General features: G+C 43.4%; 1 protein-coding gene across 6 annotated transcripts in view; it reads left to right on the top strand.

Moving 5' to 3' along the window:
- Window positions 1-23,026, top strand: part of LOC124134225 (coiled-coil domain-containing protein 171-like) — a 76,336-nt gene extending 53,310 nt beyond the window's left edge. For 3 of the 6 annotated variants that reach the window (XM_048403705.1, XM_048403701.1, XM_048403702.1), the window contains 11 exons: window positions 489-653; window positions 1,413-1,627; window positions 2,798-2,971; window positions 4,388-4,579; window positions 10,384-10,529; window positions 10,722-10,776; window positions 12,785-12,913; window positions 13,116-13,262; window positions 14,249-14,343; window positions 14,713-14,793; window positions 21,371-23,025. In XM_048403705.1, coding sequence (XP_048259662.1) covers window positions 489-653; window positions 1,413-1,627; window positions 2,798-2,971; window positions 4,388-4,579; window positions 10,384-10,529; window positions 10,722-10,776; window positions 12,785-12,913; window positions 13,116-13,262; window positions 14,249-14,343; window positions 14,713-14,793; window positions 21,371-21,452 — 1,481 coding nt within the window. In that variant the 3' untranslated portion in view covers window positions 21,453-23,025. Of the gene's footprint in view, window positions 1-488; window positions 654-1,412; window positions 1,628-2,797; window positions 2,972-4,387; window positions 4,580-10,383; window positions 10,530-10,721; window positions 10,777-12,784; window positions 12,914-13,115; window positions 13,263-14,248; window positions 14,344-14,712; window positions 14,794-21,370 lie in introns of all 6 variants that reach the window. The other 3 variants (XM_048403681.1, XM_048403685.1, XM_048403692.1) reach the window with 2 other exon arrangements.
- The last annotated feature ends 635 nt before the right edge of the window (window positions 23,027-23,661 follow it).

The following is a 23,661-nucleotide window of genomic DNA, read 5'->3' as shown; positions in this document are numbered from 1 at the left end:
GTGTTTCCCTCCCTGGCATTAAGAGGTTAAAATAAGGACTGGTCGGCACGGATTCTGTATACTGTGTGTGAGTGGGATAGCCATGTTAAATTGCAATGTGTTAGGTCAGTGGGCTAGCATTATGAAACAGGTATTATTCTGGACTAGTACAAGCAGACATTCACATGTGCATGCACTTCATGATATGAGTGGAATAATCTTGAACATGATGTTAAACCCTCACCTTGTTCCAGAAGCAGGGTTGGTGGGGTAGCCTAGTGGTTAAAGCATTCATCCATCATGCCGAAGACCCGGGTTCGATTCCTGACATGGGGACAATGTGTGAAGCTCATTCTGGTGCCACCCACCATGATATTGCTGGAATATTGCTAATAGTTGCGTAAAACCATACTTACTCACTTGTTCCAGATGCTTGTTGCTGTGTAAATATAACAACAATAATTTCAAAACTGATGCAGAGTTTGATACTGACATTGTGATATTACCAGGTGTCGGTCTGCCTGCCGCTGAGGAAGATGAGGGTGATGAAGGGGAGGTCACCCGGCCAGGGGAGAGTCACCTACTGAACTGGATGACTGGCAATGCCATCACAGACCTGGTAGTTCCAGCGATGTCAGACTTTCTTGAAGTCGCTGGACAGGTCAAGGAGAAAGGTAAGTTCATCGAAACTCTCTCAGGTGTGTGTCTGGAGTAGTTGAAAACAATAAATGTGTCGGAGTGAGGATATTGAGAGTTTTACTTTGAATTCACATGGAGTTCAGAAGAACATCAAGGGCTGGCTAGCCCAGTGGTTAAAGTGTTTTCTCGCTGAAGACCCTGGTTCCATTCCCCACATAGGTTAATGTGTGAAGCCCATTTCTGATGTTCCCCACTGTGATGTTGCTGGAATATTGCTAAAAGTGTTGTAAAATCAAACTGACTGACGCACTCAAGGGCTGGGTATGTGCAGCCCTGCTGTAGGTACGGCTGTAGGTTGCAGATGATGAGCATGCTGAGTGAGAGGCCCACACCTGTCACCATGCCATGATATTGTTAGATGTGTACTAAAGCTGGCAGCCATAGGTTGAAGCCTTGATGGCGATACAGCAGGGCACAGACCACATTATATATCATGATCTTCATATTGATATGCTCAATTTAAATTCTTATCTTGTCCCCCATTTTAATGATTTACCTTCCACAGAGAAATTTGTTACATTACTCAGTTGTAACAACATTATTTTCAACAACTTGGATCCACATCGGGTATCTCATTATACATGCATGCACACATGGTCCTGTTGCTTTATCGTATTAGATGGAATTGATTGGAATGTATAATATTGTAAGATTGGCCCATGTCTGTGGGGGGTTCTTCTGCAGGTGATTGAGTGAAGGATGAATTAGCCCCATGTCTGTGTGATGTATTACAGGTGGGGCTGTTGAAACGAGGGCCCTGATTGGTGCAGCAAGGAGCTCCTTCAGTAAGCTGTTGGACAAGCTGGGTGTCCAGTTCCCCGGGATCAGCCTGCAGCCAATGTCTGCCCTGCGAGAACGAACATCCCTGGTGCGAGGACTTGGTCGATGTCTCTCACGCACGCTAAGTGGACTTCCTGTGGCAAAGAAACAAACACTTGCCTCATCGCAGGTACTTAGCGTCATTTAACTCTCACAGCCAGCAGAACTCGTATTTTCTGAGATATCAGTTCTTAAAAGAATTTGTTTGACTTATTATATTGTGTTAGGTTTGACATTTCACTGTCAGCTCCTAAAACATTTACACAGGTTAGCTTGCCAGGATTAGACACAGACACTAGTCAAAGACTTGTGAAAATCTGGAGGGTTTGTTGTTTTCTCCCTGAATCTAGTTATTTTACACATACCACTACAGGCCTCAAAGTTTAAACTTTTACCTAGTAGCAATATGGCTACAAGTATTTTTTTCCAGGTAGCCAGTGGTAAAATCAATAAGTGAAGCCAATATTGTAGGTATCCAAAAGCATTTGAAATTATGTTTTTTCAAATAACCAATTTAATATGTACAAGTCATTGCACTAGTTTTGGAATTGTATATTAATGGAAACTGTACTTGATTTTTGTTATTGGTGACTCGAACAATGATGCAATTTATGTTTTCGATTATATAGGTATATCCTTGCTTATCCAATGAGCATGGTCAACTAAAATAAAATACTTAATACATTAATATTTATGTATTTCAGTTCATTGTCGAGTTAAGGAGGAATATTTACAAGTACAATTATTAGCAGACATGTTTTTCAAGATCAGCTGTTATTTATTTTTGTGTCTTCATATGTGTAGCAACAGAATTTAGTTGCCACAAGATATTTTTCAAGGTAGTCATTTGGCTACGTCTGAATTTCAGACAGTACACAAATCAAAATTTAGGTCGCATCATCGACCGTTTTAGTCGTAACTTTGCGGCCTGCACTGGACTGAAATGAGCTGTGGACAAGTTGGAGGTGACGAGTGGAGGCGGTGTGGTTTCAAGTCAATACAAGTTAATGTATACAGATTTATTAGCCCTCAGAAACACACCTGGACAAGTATAACTTGTGAATGAAAATTAGACATATTATTAGACTGTTTTATTAGTTGTGAAATAGTTTTTCTGAATTGAATAAACTAAAGTTTTGGATTGTAAGTGTTCATGTCCCTGTTTACACGCTGCACGTGAGACAGCACATAGGATGAAGGGTACAGTCTGGAACCTGATGACACTTGTTATATAGGTGTTGCATTCATGTGACAACCGGTGACCTCAATAAGTGTGTAATGTTGACACTTCTTTCCTCAGGATTTGATGATTGCCCTGCAACACCACATCGTGGACTTCACACAGCGTCTGCACCGTGTGGAGGTGGAGCGGAGGCAGTTGCTGGCAGAGGTGGACCAGCTCAAGCGGCAGGTGGTGTCCGAAGTGGGGGAGGTAGCAACCACTCTCGACAAGATGGCCGATGCCAAGGAACATGTGCGTTACTTACACAGCAGGTTGTGTAATACTAGGAATTGTAGTGGGATCATTATTGATAAATGTTATGATGCATTTACGGTACTCAACGATCTTGTGGTCTAGTTGTAGAGTGTCCGCCCAGAGAGCGGAAGATCCGGGGTTCAGGCTCAGCTCAGGGTCAGTATACTGTGTCTGAGTGGGGTATTCATGTTAAACAGCTGCATGGTGTCCCAGTGAGCCAGCACTAAAAAATCGGCATCAGTCCAGACTAATACAAGCAGCCACACACACCTGTGCATGCACATCACTATATAAGTGCAATAATTTTGCACAGGACGTTAAACCCTGTTTCACCTCACCCACTCATCAAAGTACCCAGTGTGTCCTGCAAGCCTTGGGCACAGGTGATCCAATTGTCTTAATTGCAGCAGTTCCCTGTGTAGAGTGGCATCTCTTTGGCATGCAAGATATCTATGACTGTGGGTTTGAATTACAGATTTATTATTATTATGTTTCTAGGTTTGTCGGCACCATTTCCATGATCGTGGGTTTCGCCAAAGTGGTAAAACATTTCGGACCTGCATCCCTTTAGGCTTACCTCCACATTAAGTTGACAGGCCATTGTATGGCTGAGTTACTGTTCAAAGCAGTGTTAAACCAATCTGACATTCAATTACTGAGTTAAACATATTCAGTTAAAGTTCATACGACGCAGTCCTAATGGATGTTGAAATATTGCAAGGAGCCTACAACTTTTAGTTATAGATGCAGAGGTCTCACTGGATGGCTGCAACATATAGTTATAGATGCGGAGGTCTAATTGGATGGCTGCAACATATAGTTAAAGATGCAGAGGTCTCACTGGATGGCTGCAACATATAGTTATAGATGCGGAGGTCTAATTGGATGGCTGCAACATATAGTTAAAGATGCAGAGGTCTCACTGGATGGCTGCAACATATAGTTATAGATGCGGAGGTCTAATTGGATGGCTGCAACATATAGTTAAAGATGCAGAGGTCTCACTGGATGGCTGCAACATATAGTTATAGATGCGGAGGTCTAATTGGATGGCTGCAACATATAGTTATAGATGCAGAGGTATCATTGGATGGCTGCAACATATAGTTATAGATGCAGAGGTATCATTGGATGGCTGCAACATATAGTTATAGATGCAGAGGTATCATTGGAGGGCTGCAACATATAGTTATAGATGCAGAGGTATCACTGGAGGACTGCAACATATAGTTATAGATGTTGAAATATCACTGGAGGGCTGCAACATATAGTTATAGATGCAGAGGTATCACTGGAGGGCTGCAACATATAGTTGTAGATACAGAGGTATCATTAGATGGCTGCAACATATGGTTGTAGATACATAGGTCTCTTTGGAATGACCTCCTCACTGACTCTCTCCCCTCCCGACAGAATCCCAAGTATGTGACCATGGAGAAGTTTGAGCGAGTCTGTCAGGAGCTGAACAGTGCGCTGCGTAGAGAGCAGCAGGCGCAGCACCTGCTGCAGGAACAGAGTCAGCAGCTGGAGGAACTGAGTGTCAGGCTGGACCTGTGTGCCACCCAGGGCATGGACAAGGAGGTGACTCTCACAGAAGCCGTGCAGGTCAGTCACAAGAATGTATTGATTCATGCTGGTCAGTCACAAGGACATATTAATCCTTGGAGGTCAGTCACAAGGACATATTAATCCATGGAGGTCAGTCACAATGAAATAGTGATCCATGCAGGTAAGTCACAAGCACATATTGATCCATGCAGGTCAGTCACAAGGACATCTTGATCCATGCAGGTCAGTCACAAGCACATAGTGATCCATGCAGGTCAGTCACAAGGACATCTTGATCCATGCAGGTCAGTCACAAGCACAAAGTGATCCATGCAGGTCAGTCACAAGCACATAGTGATCCATGCAGGTCAGTCACAAGGACATCTTGATCCATGCAGGTCAGTCACAAGCACATAGTGATCCATGCAGGTCAATCACAAGGACATCTTCATCCATGCAGGTCAGTCACAAGCACAAAGTGATCCATGCAGGTCAGTCACAAGCACATAGTGACCCATGCAGGTCAATCACAAGGACATCTTGATCCATGCAGGTCAGTCACAAGCACATAGTGATCCATGCAGGTCAGTCACAAGGACATCTTGATCCATGCAGGTCAGTCACAAGCACAAAGTGATCCATGCAGGTCAGTCACAAGGACATCCTGATCCATGCAGGTCAGTTACAAGGACATATTGATCCATGCAGGTCAGTCACAAGCACATATTAATCCATGCAGGTCAGTCACAAGGACATCTTGATCCATGCAGGTCAGTCACAAGGACATCTTGATCCATGCAGGTCAGTCACAAGCACATATTGATCCATGCAGGTCAGTTACAAGGACATATTGATCCATGCAGGTCAGTAACAAGGACATATTGATCCATGCAGGTCAGTAACAAGGACATATTGATCCATGCAGGTCAGTTACAAGGACATATTGATCCATGCAGGTCAGTCACAAGGACATATTGATCCATGCGATCAGTCACAAGGACATATTGATCCATGCAGGTCAGTCACAAGGACATCTTGATCCATGCAGGTCAGTCACAAGGACATATTGATCCATGCGATCAGTCACAAGGACATATTGATCCATGCGGGTCAGTCAAAAGGACATCTTGATCCATGCAGGTCAGTCACAAGGACATCTTGATCCATGGGATCAGTCACAAGGACATCTTGATCCATGCGATCAGTCACAAGGACATCTTGATCCATGCAGGTCAGTCACAAGCACATAGTGATCCATGCAGGTCAGTCACAAGGACATCTTGATCCATGCAGGTCAGTCACAAGCACATAGTGATCCATGCAGGTCAGTCACAAGGACATCTTCATCCATGCAGGTCAGTCACAAGCACAAAGTGATCCATGCAGGTCAGTCACAAGCACATAGTGACCCATGCAGGTCAATCACAAGGACATCTTGATCCATGCAGGTCAGTCACAAGCACATAGTGATCCATGAAGGTCAGTCACAAGGACATCTTGATCCATGCAGGTCAGTCACAAGCACAAAGTGATCCATGCAGGTCAGTCACAAGGACATCTTGATCCATGCGATCAGTCACAAGGACATATTGATCCATGCAGGTCAGTCAAAAGGACATCTTTCTCTATGCAGGTCACAAGGACATATTGATCAACGGAAATATCTCATGAGACAGTGTACTGTGTAGGTTAGCCAAAACTTGGGCCAGTAGGCTACTTAGATAAAATGAATCCCTTGCAGATATCTCGCGTGTGTCTGCAGGGTCTATTCCTATTATAATACAATATGTTAACCAAGAAATCTGTATGTGTGAAACTCAGTGTGAATCAACCAACAAATGGTCTACAATTAACAATTGTATTACCAAATTAACTAGCTTTACATTTCAACACAAATTACTGCACAGCAATTACAATGGCAGAACACAATACAGTGATAGTACAATATTCAATGGCAGAACACAATACAGCGGTAGTACAATAGTCAATGGCAGAACACAATACAGTGGTAGTACAATATTCAATGGCAGAACACAATACAGTGGTGGTACAATATTCAATGGCAGAACACAATACAGTGGTGGTACAATATTCAATGGCAGAACACAATACAGTGGTAGTACAATATTCAATGGCAGAACACAATACAGTGGTGGTACAATATTCAATGGCAGAACACAATACAGACGTGGTACAATATTCAATGGCAGAACACAATACAGTGGTGGTACAATATTCAATGGCAGTACACAATACAGTGGTGGTACAATATTCAATGGCAGTACACAATACAGTGGCAGTACAATATTCAATGGCAGAGCACAATACAGTGGTGGTACAATATTCAATGGCAGAACACAATACAGTGGTGGTACAATATTCAATGGCAGAACACAATACAGTGGTGGTACAATATTCAATGGCAGTACACAATACAGTGGTAGCACAATAGTCAATGGCAGTACACAATACAGTGGTAGCACAATAGTCAATGGCAGAACACAATACAGTGGTGGTACAATAGTCAATGGCAGAACACAATACAGTGGTAGCACAATATACAATGGCAGAACACAATACAGTGGTAGTACAATATTCAATGGCAGAACACAATACAGTGGTAGTACAATATACAATGGCAGAACACAATACAGTGGCAGTACAATATACAATGGCAGAACACAATACAGTGGTAGTACAATATACAATGGCAGAACACAATACAGTGGTAGTACAATATACAATGGCAGAACACAATACAGTGGCAGTACAATATACAATGGCAGAACACAATACAGTGGTAGTACAATATACAATGGCAGAACACAATACAGTGGTATTACAATATACAATGGCAGAACACAATACAGTGGTAGTACAATATTCAATGGCAGAACACAATACAGTGGTAGCACAATAGTCAATGGCAGAACACAATACAGTGGTAGTACAATATTCAATGGCAGAACACAATACAGTGGTAGTACAATATACAATGGCAGAACACAATACAGTGGTAGTACAATATTCAATGGCAGAACACAATACAGTGGTAGTACAATATACAATGGCAGAACACAATACAGTGGCAGTACAATATACAATGGCTGAACACAATACAGTGGTAGTACAATATACAATGGCAGAACACAATACAGTGGTAGTACAATATACAATGGCAGAACACAATACAGTGGCAGTACAATATACAATGGCAGAACACAATACAGTGGTAGTACAATATACAATGGCAGAACACAATACAGTGGTAGTACAATATACAATGGCAGAACACAATACAGTGGTAGTACAATATTCAATGGCAGAACACAATACAGTGGTAGCACAATAGTCAATGGCAGAACACAATACAGTGGTAGTACAATATTCAATGGCAGAACACAATACAGTGGTAGTACAATATACAATGGCAGAACACAATACAGTGGTAGTACAATATTCAATGGCAGAACACAATACAGTGGTAGTACAATATACAATGGCAGAACACAATACAGTGGTAGTACAATATTCAATGGCAGAACACAATACAGTGGTAGTACAATATACAATGGCAGAACACAATACAGTGGTAGTACAATAGTCAATGGCAGAACACAATAGAGTGGTAGTACAATACTCAATGGCAGAACACAATACAGTGGTAGTACAATATTCAATGGCAGAACACAATACAGTGGTAGCACAATAGTCAATGGCAGAACACAATACAGTGGTAGTACAATAGTCAATGGCAGAACACAATACAGTGGTAGTACAATATTCAATGGCAGAACACAATACAGTGATAGTACAATAGTCAATGGCAGAACACAATACAGTGGTAGTACAATAGTCAATGGCAGAACACAATACAGTGGTAGTACAATAGTCAATGGCAGAACACAATACAGTGGTAGTACAATATTCAATGGCAGAACACAATACAGTGGTAGTACAATATTCAATGGCAGAACACAATACAGTGGTAGTACAATAGTCAATGGCAGAACACAATACAGTGGTAGTACCATAGTCAATGGCAGAACACAATACAGTGGTAGCACAATATACAATGGCAGAACACAATACAGTGGTAGTACAATATTCAATGGCAGAACACAATACAGTGGTAGTACAATATACAATGGCAGAACACAATACAGTGGTAGCACAATATACAATGGCAGAACACAATACAGTGGTAGTACCATAGTCAATGGCAGAACACAATACAGTGGTAGCACAATATACAATGGCAGAACACAATACAGTGGTAGTACAATATTCAATGGCAGAACACAATACAGTGATAGTACAATAGTCAATGGCAGAACACAATACAGTGGTAGTACAATAGTCAATGGCAGAACACAATAGAGTGGTAGTACAATAGTCAATGGCAGAACACAATACAGTGGTAGTACAATATTCAATGGCAGAACACAATACAGTGGTAGTACAATATTCAATGGCAGAACACAATACAGTGGTATTACAATAGTCAATGGCAGAACACAATACAGTGGTAGTACCATAGTCAATGGCAGAACACAATACAGTGGTAGCACAATATACAATGGCAGAACACAATACAGTGGTAGTACAATATTCAATGGCAGAACACAATACAGTGGTAGTACAATATTCAATGGCAGAACACAATACAGTGGTAGCACAATATACAATGGCAGAACACAATACAGTGGTAGCACAATATACAATGGCAGAACACAATACAGTGGTAGTACAATATTCAATGGCAGAACACAATACAGTGGTAGTACAATATTCAATGGCAGAACACAATACAGTGGTAGCACAATAGTCAATGGCAGAACACAATACAGTGGTAGTACAATAGTCAATGGCAGAACACAATACAGTGGTAGTACAATAGTCAATGGCAGAACACAATACAGTGGTAGTACAATAGTCAATGGCAGAACACAATACAGTGGTAGTACAATAGTCAATGGCAGAACACAATACAGTGGTAGTACAATAGTCAATGGCAGAACACAATACAGTGGCAGTGCAATATACAATGGCAGAACACAATACAGTGGTAGCACAATATACAATGGCAGAACACAATACAGTGGTAGTACAATATTCAATGGCAGAACACAATACAGTGGTAGTACAATAGTCAATGGCAGAACACAATACAGTGGTAGTACAATAGTCAATGGCAGAACACAATACAGTGGCAGTGCAATATACAATGGCAGAACACAATACAGTGGTAGCACAATATACAATGGCAGAACACAATACAGTGGTAGTACAATAGTCAATGGCAGAACACAATACAGTGGTAGTACAATAGTCAATGGCAGAACACAATACAGTGGCAGTGCAATATACAATGGCAGAACACAATACAGTGGTAGTACAATAGTCAATGGCAGAACACAATACAGTGGTAGCACAATATACAATGGCAGAACACAATACAGTGGTAGTACAATATTCAATGGCAATAAATAATATGATGGCAGTGGGCAGTATCAAACACCAAAATGGGGGACAGTGGTCAAGCTTCCGAGATGGGCTTGGCAGGGTTTTAATGCATGAGAGACAAAATGTGTGAAAGATTTGTAAACACGTTTTGTCCCTCATATAGCTAACCAGATACTCAAAAAGTTCCATATGTTTTGAAAACATACTATCACTGTGGTATACCGGACCGAAAGTTTACACAGCACACTAACATCTAGATATCATAACTTCCTGATGACTGATCACTGCCCAAACACAATGCCGTCTATTGAATCAGAAACAATGTAGCACAGTTACAATCACTGTTAAAGAATAAAGTATTATGCCGTATAACAATAGTCACGATGTCTCTGCAGGGGCTGTCAGAGGCGAAGGTGGAGTTGCGACGGCGGGAACAGTCCATCCGCCAACTGCAGAAGCAGGTGCTCCAGATGGAGATGGAGCGCAAGTCTGTCACCGGCAACATGGCCGACACCGAGAACGCACTGCACACAGCAAACAGGTAACCCCCATTTAGTCCTTGGAGTTATAAAAAGAACGCATTTGCCCTGATAATTTTTGACAGTTGTGCAACATGCAAAGACATTGTAGTAATATTTGACCTATTTGGTGACACATAGTCTGCTGTAGATCTGTGTGTTCTACCTCTCATCCTGTGGAGCTACTAACTGTCTGTACTATTGTTCTTCTCCAGAGATAAGGATATCCTGTCTCACTACATGAAGTCGGTCGAGGGAGCACTCCATGAGGTGAGAAACAACTAACACCCTCCACATGTGGTGTCGGTAGAGAGACAGCTAACACCCTACACATGTGGTGTCGGTAGAGAGACAGCTAACACCCTACACATGTGGTGTTGGTAGAGAGACAGCTAACACCCTACACATGTGGTGTCGGTAGAGAGACAGCTAACACCCTACACATGTGGTGTCGGTAGAGAGACAGCTAACACCCTACACATGTGGTGTCGGTAGAGACACAGCTAACACCCTACACATGTGGTGTCGGTAGAGAGACAGCTAACACCCTACACATGTGGTGTTGGTAGAGAGACAGCTAACACCCTACACATGTGGTGTCGGTAGAGAGACAGTTAACACCCTACACATGTGGTGTTGGTAAAGAGACAACTAACACCCTACACATGTGGTGTCTGTAGAGAGACAACTAACACCCTACACATGTGGTGTCGGTAGAGACACAGCTAACACCCTACACATGTGGTGTCGGTAAAGAGACAGCTAACACCCTACACATGTGGTGTCGGTAGAGAGACAGCTAACACCATACACACGTGGTGTCGGTAGAGAGACAGCTAACACCCTACACATGTGGTGTCTGTAGAGAGACAACTAACACCCTACACATGTGGTGTCGGTAAAGAGACAACTAACACCCTACACATGTGGTGTCTGTAGAGAGACAACTAACACCCTACACATGTGGTGTCGGTAGAGACACAGCTAACACCCTACACATGTGGTGTCGGTAAAGAGACAGCTAACACCCTACACATGTGGTGTCGGTAGAGAGACAGCTAACACCCTACACACGTGGTGTCGGTAGAGAGACAGCTAACACCCTACACATGTGGTGTCGGTAGAGAGACAGCTAACACCCTACACACGTGGTGTCGGTAGAGAGACAGCTAACACCCTAAACATGTGGTGTCGGTAGAGACACAGCTAACACCCTACACATGTGGTGTCGGTAGAGAGACAGCTAACACCCTACGAATGTGGTGTCGGTAGAGACACAGCTAACACCCTACACATGTGGTGTCGGTAGAGACACAGCTAACACCCTACACATGTGGTGTCGGTAGAGAGACAGCTAACACCCTGCACATGTGGTGTCGGTAGAGAGACAGCTAACACCCTACACATGTGGTGTCGGTAGAGAGACAGCTAACACCCTACACATGTGGTGTCGGTAGAGAGACAGCTAACACCCTGCACATGTGGTGTCGGTAGAGACACAGCTAACACCCTACACATGTGGTGTCGGTAGAGACACAGCTAACACCCTACAGATGTGGTGTCTGTAGAGAGACAGCTAACACCCTACACATGTGGTGTCGGTAGAGAGACAGCTAACACCCTGCACATGTGATGTCGGTAGAGACACAGCTAACACCCTACACATGTGGTGTCGGTAGAGAGACAGCTAACACCCTACACATGTGGTGTCGGTAGAGAGACAGCTAACACCCTACACATGTGGTGTCGGTAGAGACACAGCTAACACCCTACACATGTGGTGTCGGTAGATACACAGCTAACACCCTACAGATGTGGTGTCGGTAGAGACACAGCTAACACCCTACACATGTGGTGTCAGTAGAGACACAGCTAACACCCTACACATGTGGTGTCGGTAGAGACACAGCTCACACCCTACACATGTGGTGTCGGTAGAGACACAGCTAACACCCTACACGTGGTGTCGGTAGAGACACAGCTCACACCCTACACATGTGGTGTCGGTAGAGACACAGCTCACACCCTACACATCTGGTGTCGGTAGAGACACAGCTAACACCCTACACGTGGTGTCGGTAGAGAGACAAGTAAGGGGTCTGGAGAGATAGTGGGGACATACACATGATAAAATGAGAGATTAGAAAGAATACAGCTGTACTGTCACGTGACAGATTATTTGTTTGTTCACAATTTCACTCATGTTGGTGAACAGTATTGTACACAAGTACCAGACATTTTTTAGCATTAATAACAATCATTTTGTTTTTAAATCTAGGCTAAAAGACAAATGTCTCTACTCAAAGATCCTGGTCGCCATGATGCCGAACTTTCCAAGGCTTTGCTGAATGTTGACTTTATCCCCACTGATGTTGGCAAGGCAGGCCCAGAGCTGATAGCATGTCAGGTGTGTATGTTGTAGGCAGCAGTATAATAACGTGTACTGTTTGGGGAATAAGGATTGCATTGTATTGTGAAATATGAATGTACTAAGTATATGGGAATGTGTTCTCATCAGGACCGTTTTCAAAATTTTACAAATCCTAAGGAAACGGGCACCTTCCAGTCTTTATTTCGCTCTAACCTGACACTGATATCCTTCATGACAGAACCTTGTGGGTGCCTTCATTGACACCCAGCACCAGGCTGTGGCCAAAATCCACTCCCTGGAGGACGAAATCGAGTCACATCGACGCCATGTAGCCAGCCTCAAACAAGAACTGAGTAATGCAGTACGCCGAGAGTACTCTCATCAGGTAGGTCGACCTCCAATACCCGCAGGTAGATGTACTCTCATCAGATAGGTCGACCTCCAATACCAGCAGGTAGATGTACTCTCATCAGGTAGGTCTACCTCCAATACCCGCAGGTAGATGTACTTTCATCAGGTAGGTCGACCTCCAATACCCGCAGGTAGATGTACTTTCATCAGGTAGGTCGACCTCAAATACAGGCAGATGGATGTACTCTGATCAGGTAAGTCTACCTCCACTACAGACAGATAGATGTACTCTCATCAGGAAGGTCTACCTCCACTACAGGCAGATAGATGTACTCTCATCAGGTAGGTCGACCTCCACTACAGGCAGATAGATGTACCCTCATCAGGAAGGTCTACCTCCAATACCCGCTGGTAAATCTACTTTCATCAGGTAGGTCGACCTCCAATACAGGCAGATAGATGTACTCACATCAGGTAAGTCAACCTCCAATACCCGCAGGTAGATAAACTTTCATCACGTAGGTTGACCTCCAATACAGGCAGATAGATGTACTCACATCAGGTAAGTCAACCTCCAATACCCGCAGGTAGATATACTTTCATCACGTAGGTCGACCTCCAATGCAGGCAGATAGATGTACTCTCATCAGGTAGGTCGACCTCCACTACAGGCAGATAGATGTACTCTCATCAGGTAAGTCTACCTCCAATACCCGCAGGTAGATGTACTTTCATCAGGTAGGTCGACCTCCAATACAGGCTGGTAGATGTACTCTTATCAGGTAGGTTGACCTCCAATACAGGCAGATAGATGTACTCTCATCAGGTAGGTTGACCTAGGTAGATGTACTATCGTCAGTCGCCCTTCAATACCGACATTATTAACTCTAATATTTATTGATGAATTCTGCTCTTACTTTCCGTTTTAGATTAATGTGTCAGGAAAGTTTCTGAAGGACAGCACATTGTGACTTACAGCAGGACACAGAAGCCATCTTGTGACATTTTGTTTTCTTCCAGCAGGACAGTTCTCCTCCTCCTGATGAATTTGAAATTATTCCTTCCGTCTCGGACCCGGATGTCTCCAGCAGCAGGGAAAGATTTGTTCCTCTCAGGTAGGGGAGCTTTACTGTAGGTTTACCTGAACAGAAGACTATCACACAACACGGTCATCTGACTCGGGTAGTTTGAGGACAGATTTGTTCCTCTTAGGTAGGGGAGCTTTACTGTAGGTTTACCTGAACAGAAGACTATCACAGAACAGGGTCATCTGACTCGGCATTAAACAGCAAACAAACACAAAATACTATAGGTCTCTTGATCAGAAGACTATCGCCTAGCACAGTAGTAGAGGACAAAATAAAGACAAAGCATTAGTGTCCCTCTTTGAAGTTGAATGTTTCACCTCTAAACATGACACTTATTTATGATTTGCCTCATGAATCGTGCCTGATGTGTTGTATGATTTCTATGTTTGCATTTAGAGAGGATTCTGAGGTTTCTTACTCTGTTGGGAGACCCAGTCCTATCAAGTCAGGCCCTGGATCCGCACACAAACAGGGGAGGTAAGCAACCATGCAGGGAAGAGAGTCACATTTGTTAGATAATGCATTTGCTTGCACTGGACCAGTGAACTTGAAACTTCACATGCTTGGTGCCACCAATGATTACACCTTAATTTGTTCAAGAGGTTTGGATATGACGTTCATCATGGCCTCCACAGCAGCCAAATTGAAAAGCAATTGATGGCCATTTTTTGTTAAAAATGTAAATTTTTTACTTATCCTGCATTACTCCTTAATGCATTCACTGCTTACCTTACGACAAAAAAAACTGGGACAGCTAACCGGCGATGGTCCTTGGGTGAATTATTCTGTTCACAATCCAACTTTTATATCCCGCCGTCGCTGTCCCGGTGATCACGTGACCAAAGGTCAACTCTTCACATCACTGCCTGTCGCGACATAGCTAGGACGTTTCCAGCGGAGCTCTTGTTTTTTTGGATTTATTTAGGCTTTCCATTCGTCTACCATTCTAAAATTCTTCTGCGATGGGTGATGTATACCTTTCATATTACTTTCAACATGTTGTGAAGTTGTATTTGATGTTTTGAGGCGGAAAAAGAGACGTGTCTTTTTTCCCGCCACGTGCTATCTGTTCCCCGCCATTTTGAATTGTGTTACAATTGTTTGCTTGGTAAAGGTAGTCAATTGTTTACAATTATCGGCTAGGTATGTATAACATATTTCATATGTTGTTTTCAATACTTCTAGCTTTGGCGGTTCATTGAGTTGCGTATATTCAAGCATTTATACACTATCAACTCGTTCAAATATTTTGCCGAGAAATTATCTACGGCAGTAAATTCCAGTCCCGTTTTCTTCTAGTATATTATTGCGTAACTTATGCTTGCGCGTTGTACTAATTGTCGTGGGAAAAAATCTATTCAAGATCCTCACCCACGTTGTTTGTCATGTACACAAATTTGTGCACCAAATTCTAAATGTGTTTTTTGTAAAAACCTCTCTCCAAAGAGTTTCGCGAGGTATAGGCAAGTCACTCACAAACGTATTTTGCAGCAATCACGTCTTGAGAAAAGGAAAATGTCTCTATCGCTATCGCAAATGAGCGAGGGACAGGATTCGATCATTACGACGCAACCTTTATCTATGAGGGATAATAGGTCGGCCGTAACTGTCACCGCGGAGGTGCACATGCCACCGGAATCTTCTCTCCCGGAGAATGTTGGGCGTATTATAATTGCACCTAATTTGGAGAATTCTACATCTGTTACGTATGCAGACAGTGCGCCAGCGTCTCAAGATGCGTTGTCGGGGATAGCGCCAAGCCAAGCTAGACTCAAGTCTACTCCATTGAGCATTGCGCCTCATATGCCTGCGCCGAGCGCAGCCAAGCCCTACTACCCAAGCGCTTCTACAATGACTTCAGCCCAAGGGTTATCAGCGTATGATATTACGCAACCAGCGCACGATCAGCTTAGCGCCGTACCAATGTATCCAGCGCAGGTGCCTATGCCAATTCCAAACACTAATTGGATGCAAAATTTTCTACAATCAATGTGGCAGCAGTCTATGACACAACTGTATCCTACGCCTGCGCCTATGCCTACGCCTACGCCTATGCCTACGCCTATGCCTTTGCCTACACCTATGCCTATGTATCAGACACCTGCATCAACTACATCTACGGCACATATTTTACCACCTACTCCAGTGACTAATGTGTATAACACTCCTATTATGAGTCATAATACAGTACATTCTTCGTTGAGTAGTACCAGTACACCTGCCCGTACTTGGACATCAACGCATGATTCCTTGTCACCAGGCAGTTCATCTAAGCCCTCGGTCAGAGGTAATATTGCACATCGGAGTAGAAGTCGTTCACCATCAAGACGTACACATCAACGTCGTTCTGATTCATCAGATGGTTCTAATGGTGAGGAGGGAGATTCCGCGAACGAATGGAATACTCACCTTAGCCTGGCTCAAGTACCTGATTGGGTAGCTGACCGCCTCATTTCAGTACCTTCCCCGGGTAGTGGGGTAGATAAAAAAGATACTATTTGGACACATCCTACGTCGATTCCGATTGACCCTATGATGTCAGATATGATTAGATCTTTGGATGAGGACTTCTCCAAGCTCACACTTACACCGTCATTCAGACCTCCCAGGTTTAGGAAGGATGAATTTCCTATTCATGGCTTTGAGGCAGCAAACCAGGCACATAGTTTGGATGAGGATATACACAGAATGACAGGCTCGTCAAGGCCTACCACTCTTAAGGTTCAGGATACCAGAGTTGCGTTTATTGAAACAGAAATCCGAAGGGTATTAAAACCTTTAGCAGCATTAGCATCGTCTACTCGGGCGGTAGAGCAGGATCTGTCAGAGGATAATCCTAACAGACTAGATCACCTCCAAACTATAGTTGATTTTCAACAGCGTCAGATTGACCATATAAGAAATCATCTTAAAGCTGCGTTGGCAGAAATAACTGTCACTCGGAGATTGGGTTATTTAGCCTTATCTACTTGGGACTCAGAGTTTAAACGCAGATTGCTACGTCAACCTTGGTCTTCATCATCTCTGTTCAACGAACAGATTTCAGACACACACGCTAAGGTTTCCAGTTACGCTAGGGATGAAACAGCACTCAAGGCTTTGGAGCATGTTTCTCAAAATTTTTCCCAGCGATCGGGCAAGTCAGGCAACTACAGGCCTAGACGTGAGTCGCTTAAGGAAGGACAGGTGCAAGATTCTTTTCGTGGCAAGGGGCGTGGCAGAGGAAAACCCCAGGGTTCTTATCAATCCCGACGTGGTAAATACCACAGTAAGGGAGGTGATAGGAGGGGCAAACATTGAAATGTTAGACAGTCACGACTGGGATCTCCTACCCCCATTCGTCCCAATTGTCGATACCCCTGTAGGCGGGAGACTGAATCGGTTTTGGAAGAACTGGAGCATCCTCAGGGACGATTATGTTCTCAACATTCTACGCCAGGGTTACCAACTAGACATAGAGGTTTTTCCTCCGTTGACCACGGCACCCATTCCGGGGAATTATCCAAGGAAGCAACATGTCCTTTTAAAGGCCAACATAGACTTACTATTGGAGAAAAGAGCCGTAGAGATTATACACACCCCAGCGCTAACTCCGGGATTTTATTCTCACATCTTCCTGGTACCCAAGAAGGGCTCAGACAAGATGAGAATGATACACAATCTCTCTGTTTTCAACGAGCTCTATCTGAAGCGTCCACCCTATTTCCGCCTCATTACATTGAGACTACTCAGAACCAGCATAAAAGCGTTCGATTCCTTGATCAGTATCGATCTACAGGATGCATATCTGCACATACCGATTCATCCCAAAGATCGCAGATTCCTCAGGTTCCAGTTCAATGGGGTCCACTACCAGTGGGCAGTACTCCCATTTGGCATTTCAGTGGCCCCGTGGCTATTTTACACGAATAATGAAGCCCATAACTGTGTTTCTACAACTGAGGAACATTTGGTTCCAGTCGTACATAGACGACTGTCTCCTGTGTCATCAACACACACCGACGTTAATATGTCACCGGGAATTCACCAGAAGACTACTATATCAACTGGGTTGGATAGTCAACGAGGCGAAATCGGAGTTAACTCCATCATTTCGACTCCAGTTCATAGGAGGACTATTTCAAACAGATCAGAACCTCCTGTCGGTTCCCAGGGACAGATGGCACAAGATTTTACGCCTCCTGTCACCTGCTCTTTGTCAACCACGCACACTTCACCAATGGCAAGTGTTGCTAGGGTTACTCACCTCAGCCCAGGACCTAACCAACAGAGGCCGATTACAGTTACGCCCAATACAACAATTCCTGAATCCCTACATCAGGGGTCAGGATCCACTCAGGGCCATCATGCTACCAACGAATTTGAGACCTTATCTCCGTTGGTGGACGATAGAGTCGAATGTCTTAGGAGGAATCTCTTTATCAGGGTTGTCCCCGAATCTACACCTATTCGCAGACGCCTCCCTTCAGGGGTGGGGTGCTCACCTACAAGACCAGACAGTCTCAGGGCTATGGTCAAGCGCTCATCGGAAATGGCACATAAACAATCTGGAGTTGGAAGCCGTAATTCTAGCCATATCCCATTGGCAGAATCAACTACAATCAACCCAACTATCCATATCCACAGACAACAGCACTGTGGTGTGGTGCCTGCGCAATCAGGGAACAACACACTCCAACTCGCTACTTCAACAGACATTCAGGTTTTTCCATCTAGTGGATCGGCTGCAACTACAGTTCATAGTTCAGCACATCCCCGGATGTCGAAATATTCTGGCCGATGCTCTATCACGCCCAGACAGGGTAGCACCCACCGAGTGGAAACTTCACACAGAAGCATTCCAATTATTGGTTCGGAAGTTCGGGCAACCAAACATCGACCTGTTTGCAACTTGCCAAAACCACCAACTTTTGACATATGTCTCCCCGTTACCAGATCCGAAGGCTTGGGCGGTGGACGCATTCAGCATTCCTTGGGAAGGAATAAAGGCGTATGCATTTCCGCCACCAGTTCTACTTCCCAGGGTAATACAAAAGATCCAAGAGACAAGAACACTTGCTCTGACTTTGGTCGCGCCCTGGTGGCCAGCGAGAGGGTGGTTCGTCGAGCTCAGGAAGCTAGCAGGAAAAGATCCACTACACCTTCCACAGTGGTCCAACCTACTAATCCACCCTCACAGCAAATTGCCTCATCCAACACCAGACAAATTTCGTCTGCACGGTTGGTTCGTCTTAAAAAGGCATTAAGTGCCAAAGGCTATTCGGATCGGGCAGCTAAAGCTATAACCTTAGCTCATCGTCCCTCTACTAGAAGCCTTTACGATGATAAGTGGGGATCATTTGAGACTTTTTGCAAGGCAAAAGGTCAAGATCCTACTACGGCGTCACCTCAGTTTTTAGCTGAATACCTCCTACATCTGCGTACCCAGAGACACTTGAAAGGTAGCACCATTACCACGTACTTGGTTGCACTTAACTCAGTGTTGGCCGTTCCGGATAATCGTAAGATTACTAAGATCCCGGAACTACAGGCCTTATTACGCTCTTTTAGGCTTGAGGATCAGAAGACCAAGTTCCGCCCACCTGCGTGGGATCTGAACGTGGTACTTCGAGGTTTGCGAGGACCCCCATTTGAGCCCCTCAATGCAACCTCATTTTATGACCTCACCAAGAAAACAATGTTTCTCTTGGCATTAGCCACAGCGGCACGGGTGAGCGAATTACATGCAATCGACATCACCCGGGTTCGTTTTGAGCATGGGACGCACGGAGCGGTACATCTAGGGTTGTGCTGGTATTTTATTGCCAAGAATCAATTACCAGGCCAACCTGATCGTTCCTTCACCATTCCACCAATCTCGACGATTGTGGGCAGTGAGGATGAGGGTGAACTTCTATTATGTCCGGTACGGGCACTGCGAATTTTCATCCGCCGTTCCAAGACTAGGCGTGGTTCGAGGAAGCGGTTATTTATACCCGTATCTGCTACATCCACGACCGAGGTCAGTCGCAACACCATATCCTTATGGTTACGCGCAGTCATCCTTCAGGCTTATTCGATCGCCAATTTGGATCCACCAAGAACGAATAATCCTCATGAGATCAGGGCATTAGCCTCTACCATGGCCTTACACAGCAATTGTACTATCAAGACAATCATGGAAGGATGTTTTTGGAGGTCTGACACAGTTTTCGCTAGTCATTATCTTCGCGATGTGACTCTCGAGGACATTGAAGGTGTACGCAGTTTTGGGCCGTTGGTTGTAGCTCAGCAAGTCACCAACCCTCGACGCAAATAATATACACGCCCTATACAGAGCCTTTTCCTGTTCGGTGTTATTGATCAGATTTCGCCAAGGGAAGACAAGTTATTGTCATCAGGGCTATAATCACATAGTAAGTAAAGATTTGGCTGAGCAGCTCGTTGTCTTTATTACTAAAATGTATAGGGAACTATTCTTTAATTCCCATGTGCAATTGTTTGCCACATTGTAATACCCTACCGTATAAGCGTTTTTTCTCAACTTTTCCGCTTAACGGGTTACTGACTAATCTGTGTCAGGTGTCAGGGTGTGAATTATTGAGGTTTCTGTATTGAGGATTTCCCACCTCCATACCGTCCGATACAGATGCATTAAGGAGTAATGCAGGATAAGTAAAAAATTTAGTAAAATCTAAATATTTTTTACATTTGTATACTTATCCTGCATTACTACGTTTAAGGCCCACCCGTCGCAGACTTGCCTCCCCACTTTGGCTTCAGAAACCTCAAAAGTATGTTTTTTTAAGCTCGGGCGACAGGCAGTGATGTGAAGAGTTGACCTTTGGTCACGTGATCACCGGGACAGCGACGGCGGGATATAAAAGTTGGATTGTGAACAGAATAATTCACCCAAGGACCATCGCCGGTTAGCTGTCCCAGTTTTTTTTGTCGTAAGGTAAGCAGTGAATGCATTAAGGAGTAATGCAGGATAAGTATACAAATGTAAAAAATATTTAGATTTTACTAATTTTGTATTTGTGTATTTTACCGCATGTATATATCTCTGTTCTAGGTCTCCTGGGTTCCACACACCACAGAAACTTCCCAAGTCTTCCCGGGATCGCCCCCGAACACAGTCCTCCAATGCACGGTAGTGCGGAGTGTGTCTGTCATTCATCTGTGATATGTATGTTGCTGTGTGATGGTCCTCCATGTCAGGAACTGTTGCCGTCCATGTTGTGTACAGTCAATGTATTGGACTCCCCCTGTTTGTCAAGGAATTCATGTAACATTAAACAAGTGCTCTTCTTATCAAGAGAGATGATGATAATGGGATGAGCCCTGGACCATTCAGGCAAAGACCCTAATAATGTGACTGTCTATCCAGACTGATAAATCAAATATCAACATATAGAATATTTGAACACTTTCAAGTTGTCATGTTGGTAATGAAGACGGTATTCTGTTCTCAGAAACATGTCTTCTTGATGTTTAGGCAGGTTTCAGTAGGATACCTGGGCCCATGTGCACAAAGTGTTTAGGTCTAGGAGTCTACAACTATCTTTGATTAGGTACAACAGAAGTCATACCATGATTACTTGTACAGTAAAGACCCTAGGCCTCATACCACGAGATCCGTAAAGATCCGGGTTAGAATACGTCTTCAGGAGCCCATACTTGCCGTAAAAGGCGACTGTGCTTGTCGTAAGAGGCCATTAACGGGATCGGGTGGTGAGGCTCGCTGACTTGGTTGACGCATGTCATCATATCCCGATTGCGTCACTCACTGGATTGTCTGGTCCAGACAGCCGTCATATAGCTGCAATATTGCTGTGTGCGGCCTTAAACAACAAACAGACAAACCAAATCATTCCGCGAAGTGATTTTAGCACTGTGACTATATGCAAGTCTATGTTCAACTATGGGAGTATGATCTTTTCCCTAAGATTGCTGTATGAAACAATCCCCCGGCACTATCTATGACATGTTCAGGTTGAGGACCTTTTTGTAGTATGTAGTTTCTGATTAACTGCATTTAATTGTGTACATACATACATATATAAATATATCATTTGCACTCCTGAAAATCCAGGGTTTTTATATTACAATTGATTGCATTTACCTTGTCTTCAACTTATTCCCTATATCAGCCGAGTATTATGTATGTTTATTGAAGCATGGAAAGATAACGCCCATGGGTTTATAACATGCACTTGACCTTCAATCAGGTGATAAATTGTCAATTTGAATACTTTTAACTTAAGACCATCATATTGTGTCAAGTCTTGTAATATAAACAACAGTGATTTCTACGAATTTAGCCAGTATAAACTCTTGCATACAATTGTACAGAAGTAAGCCAGCCATGTGTGTCTACTAGCTGGAGTGTCTAGTGTGAAGTCCTTGTGTGTGTTTGTGTAAGCCTGTATGACGCAATATCTAGAGAAGTGTGTATGACACTGCAATGTCTCCTCACAGGCCGACACAGTGGCAGGGTCAGCTGCAGCATCATCACATGTGTCTCGCCGTGCTCAAGTCCAATGTGATGTAGCTGAAGCCCATTATAACTGTACTCATTATGTTTATCTGATGGCTATGGTTAGCATCAAGTTTTGCATTTGTAAGTCTCATTGTTTGAATTATACATATACTGTGATATTTATTACATAATAATAATCCACACAAACAATAAAATATCCAACCAATATTGTGCTGTTATTGATTCAATTTTTCTTCAAAGGAGTGATAGATAATCCATGACTGAAGGTGTTGAGTGCGTTGTCTTCACAAGTGATTATAGATTATTAGCTGTGTGTGCTTATGTATCATAAATATTACCTAGTACAATAAACATTGTATTATGCGAGCCTTTGGTTGAAATAAAATGTAATTCTTAAGATAATCAAGGTTTAAAACGTAATTTCGCTGAATGAATTAACTTTTAGAACATGTGTGTGAATGGTATGTCTTTACCTTCTCCATTTACCATAGAGTGCCAAATGATTTGCCAGGTTTGTCCAGAGAATCACCCACACATTGGAAAACTAATTCAGTATCCTAACTCTGTTACATCATAGACATAATTCCTCTTTTGGGTCCTTACACTATAATTTTTTTGCATTTTCACCAGACGTCCTCTTCACTGATAGCTTATCTAATAGCTTTTAGGTAAACCCTATACTCAGCCTTAAGGCAACTGCACATGCACGAGGGGAAATGTGTATACTGGTGTCTACAACAAAGTTTCGCTGATCACAGCCCAGACCCTTTTGGATACATTATAACAGCTTGTACAAGATCAAAGATTGTAACCAACAAGATTCGTCCGGCGATACATCGTATACTCAGAGTTACCCTTGAGTA

Source organism: Haliotis rufescens, unplaced genomic scaffold (assembly GCF_023055435.1).
Source record: "Haliotis rufescens isolate VD_foot unplaced genomic scaffold, xgHalRufe1.0.p SCAF_1, whole genome shotgun sequence".
NCBI classification, from domain to species: domain Eukaryota; kingdom Metazoa; phylum Mollusca; class Gastropoda; order Lepetellida; family Haliotidae; genus Haliotis; species Haliotis rufescens.
Note: the sequence above shows the minus strand (reverse complement) of the source record. Positions and strands in the feature narration are given on the sequence as shown.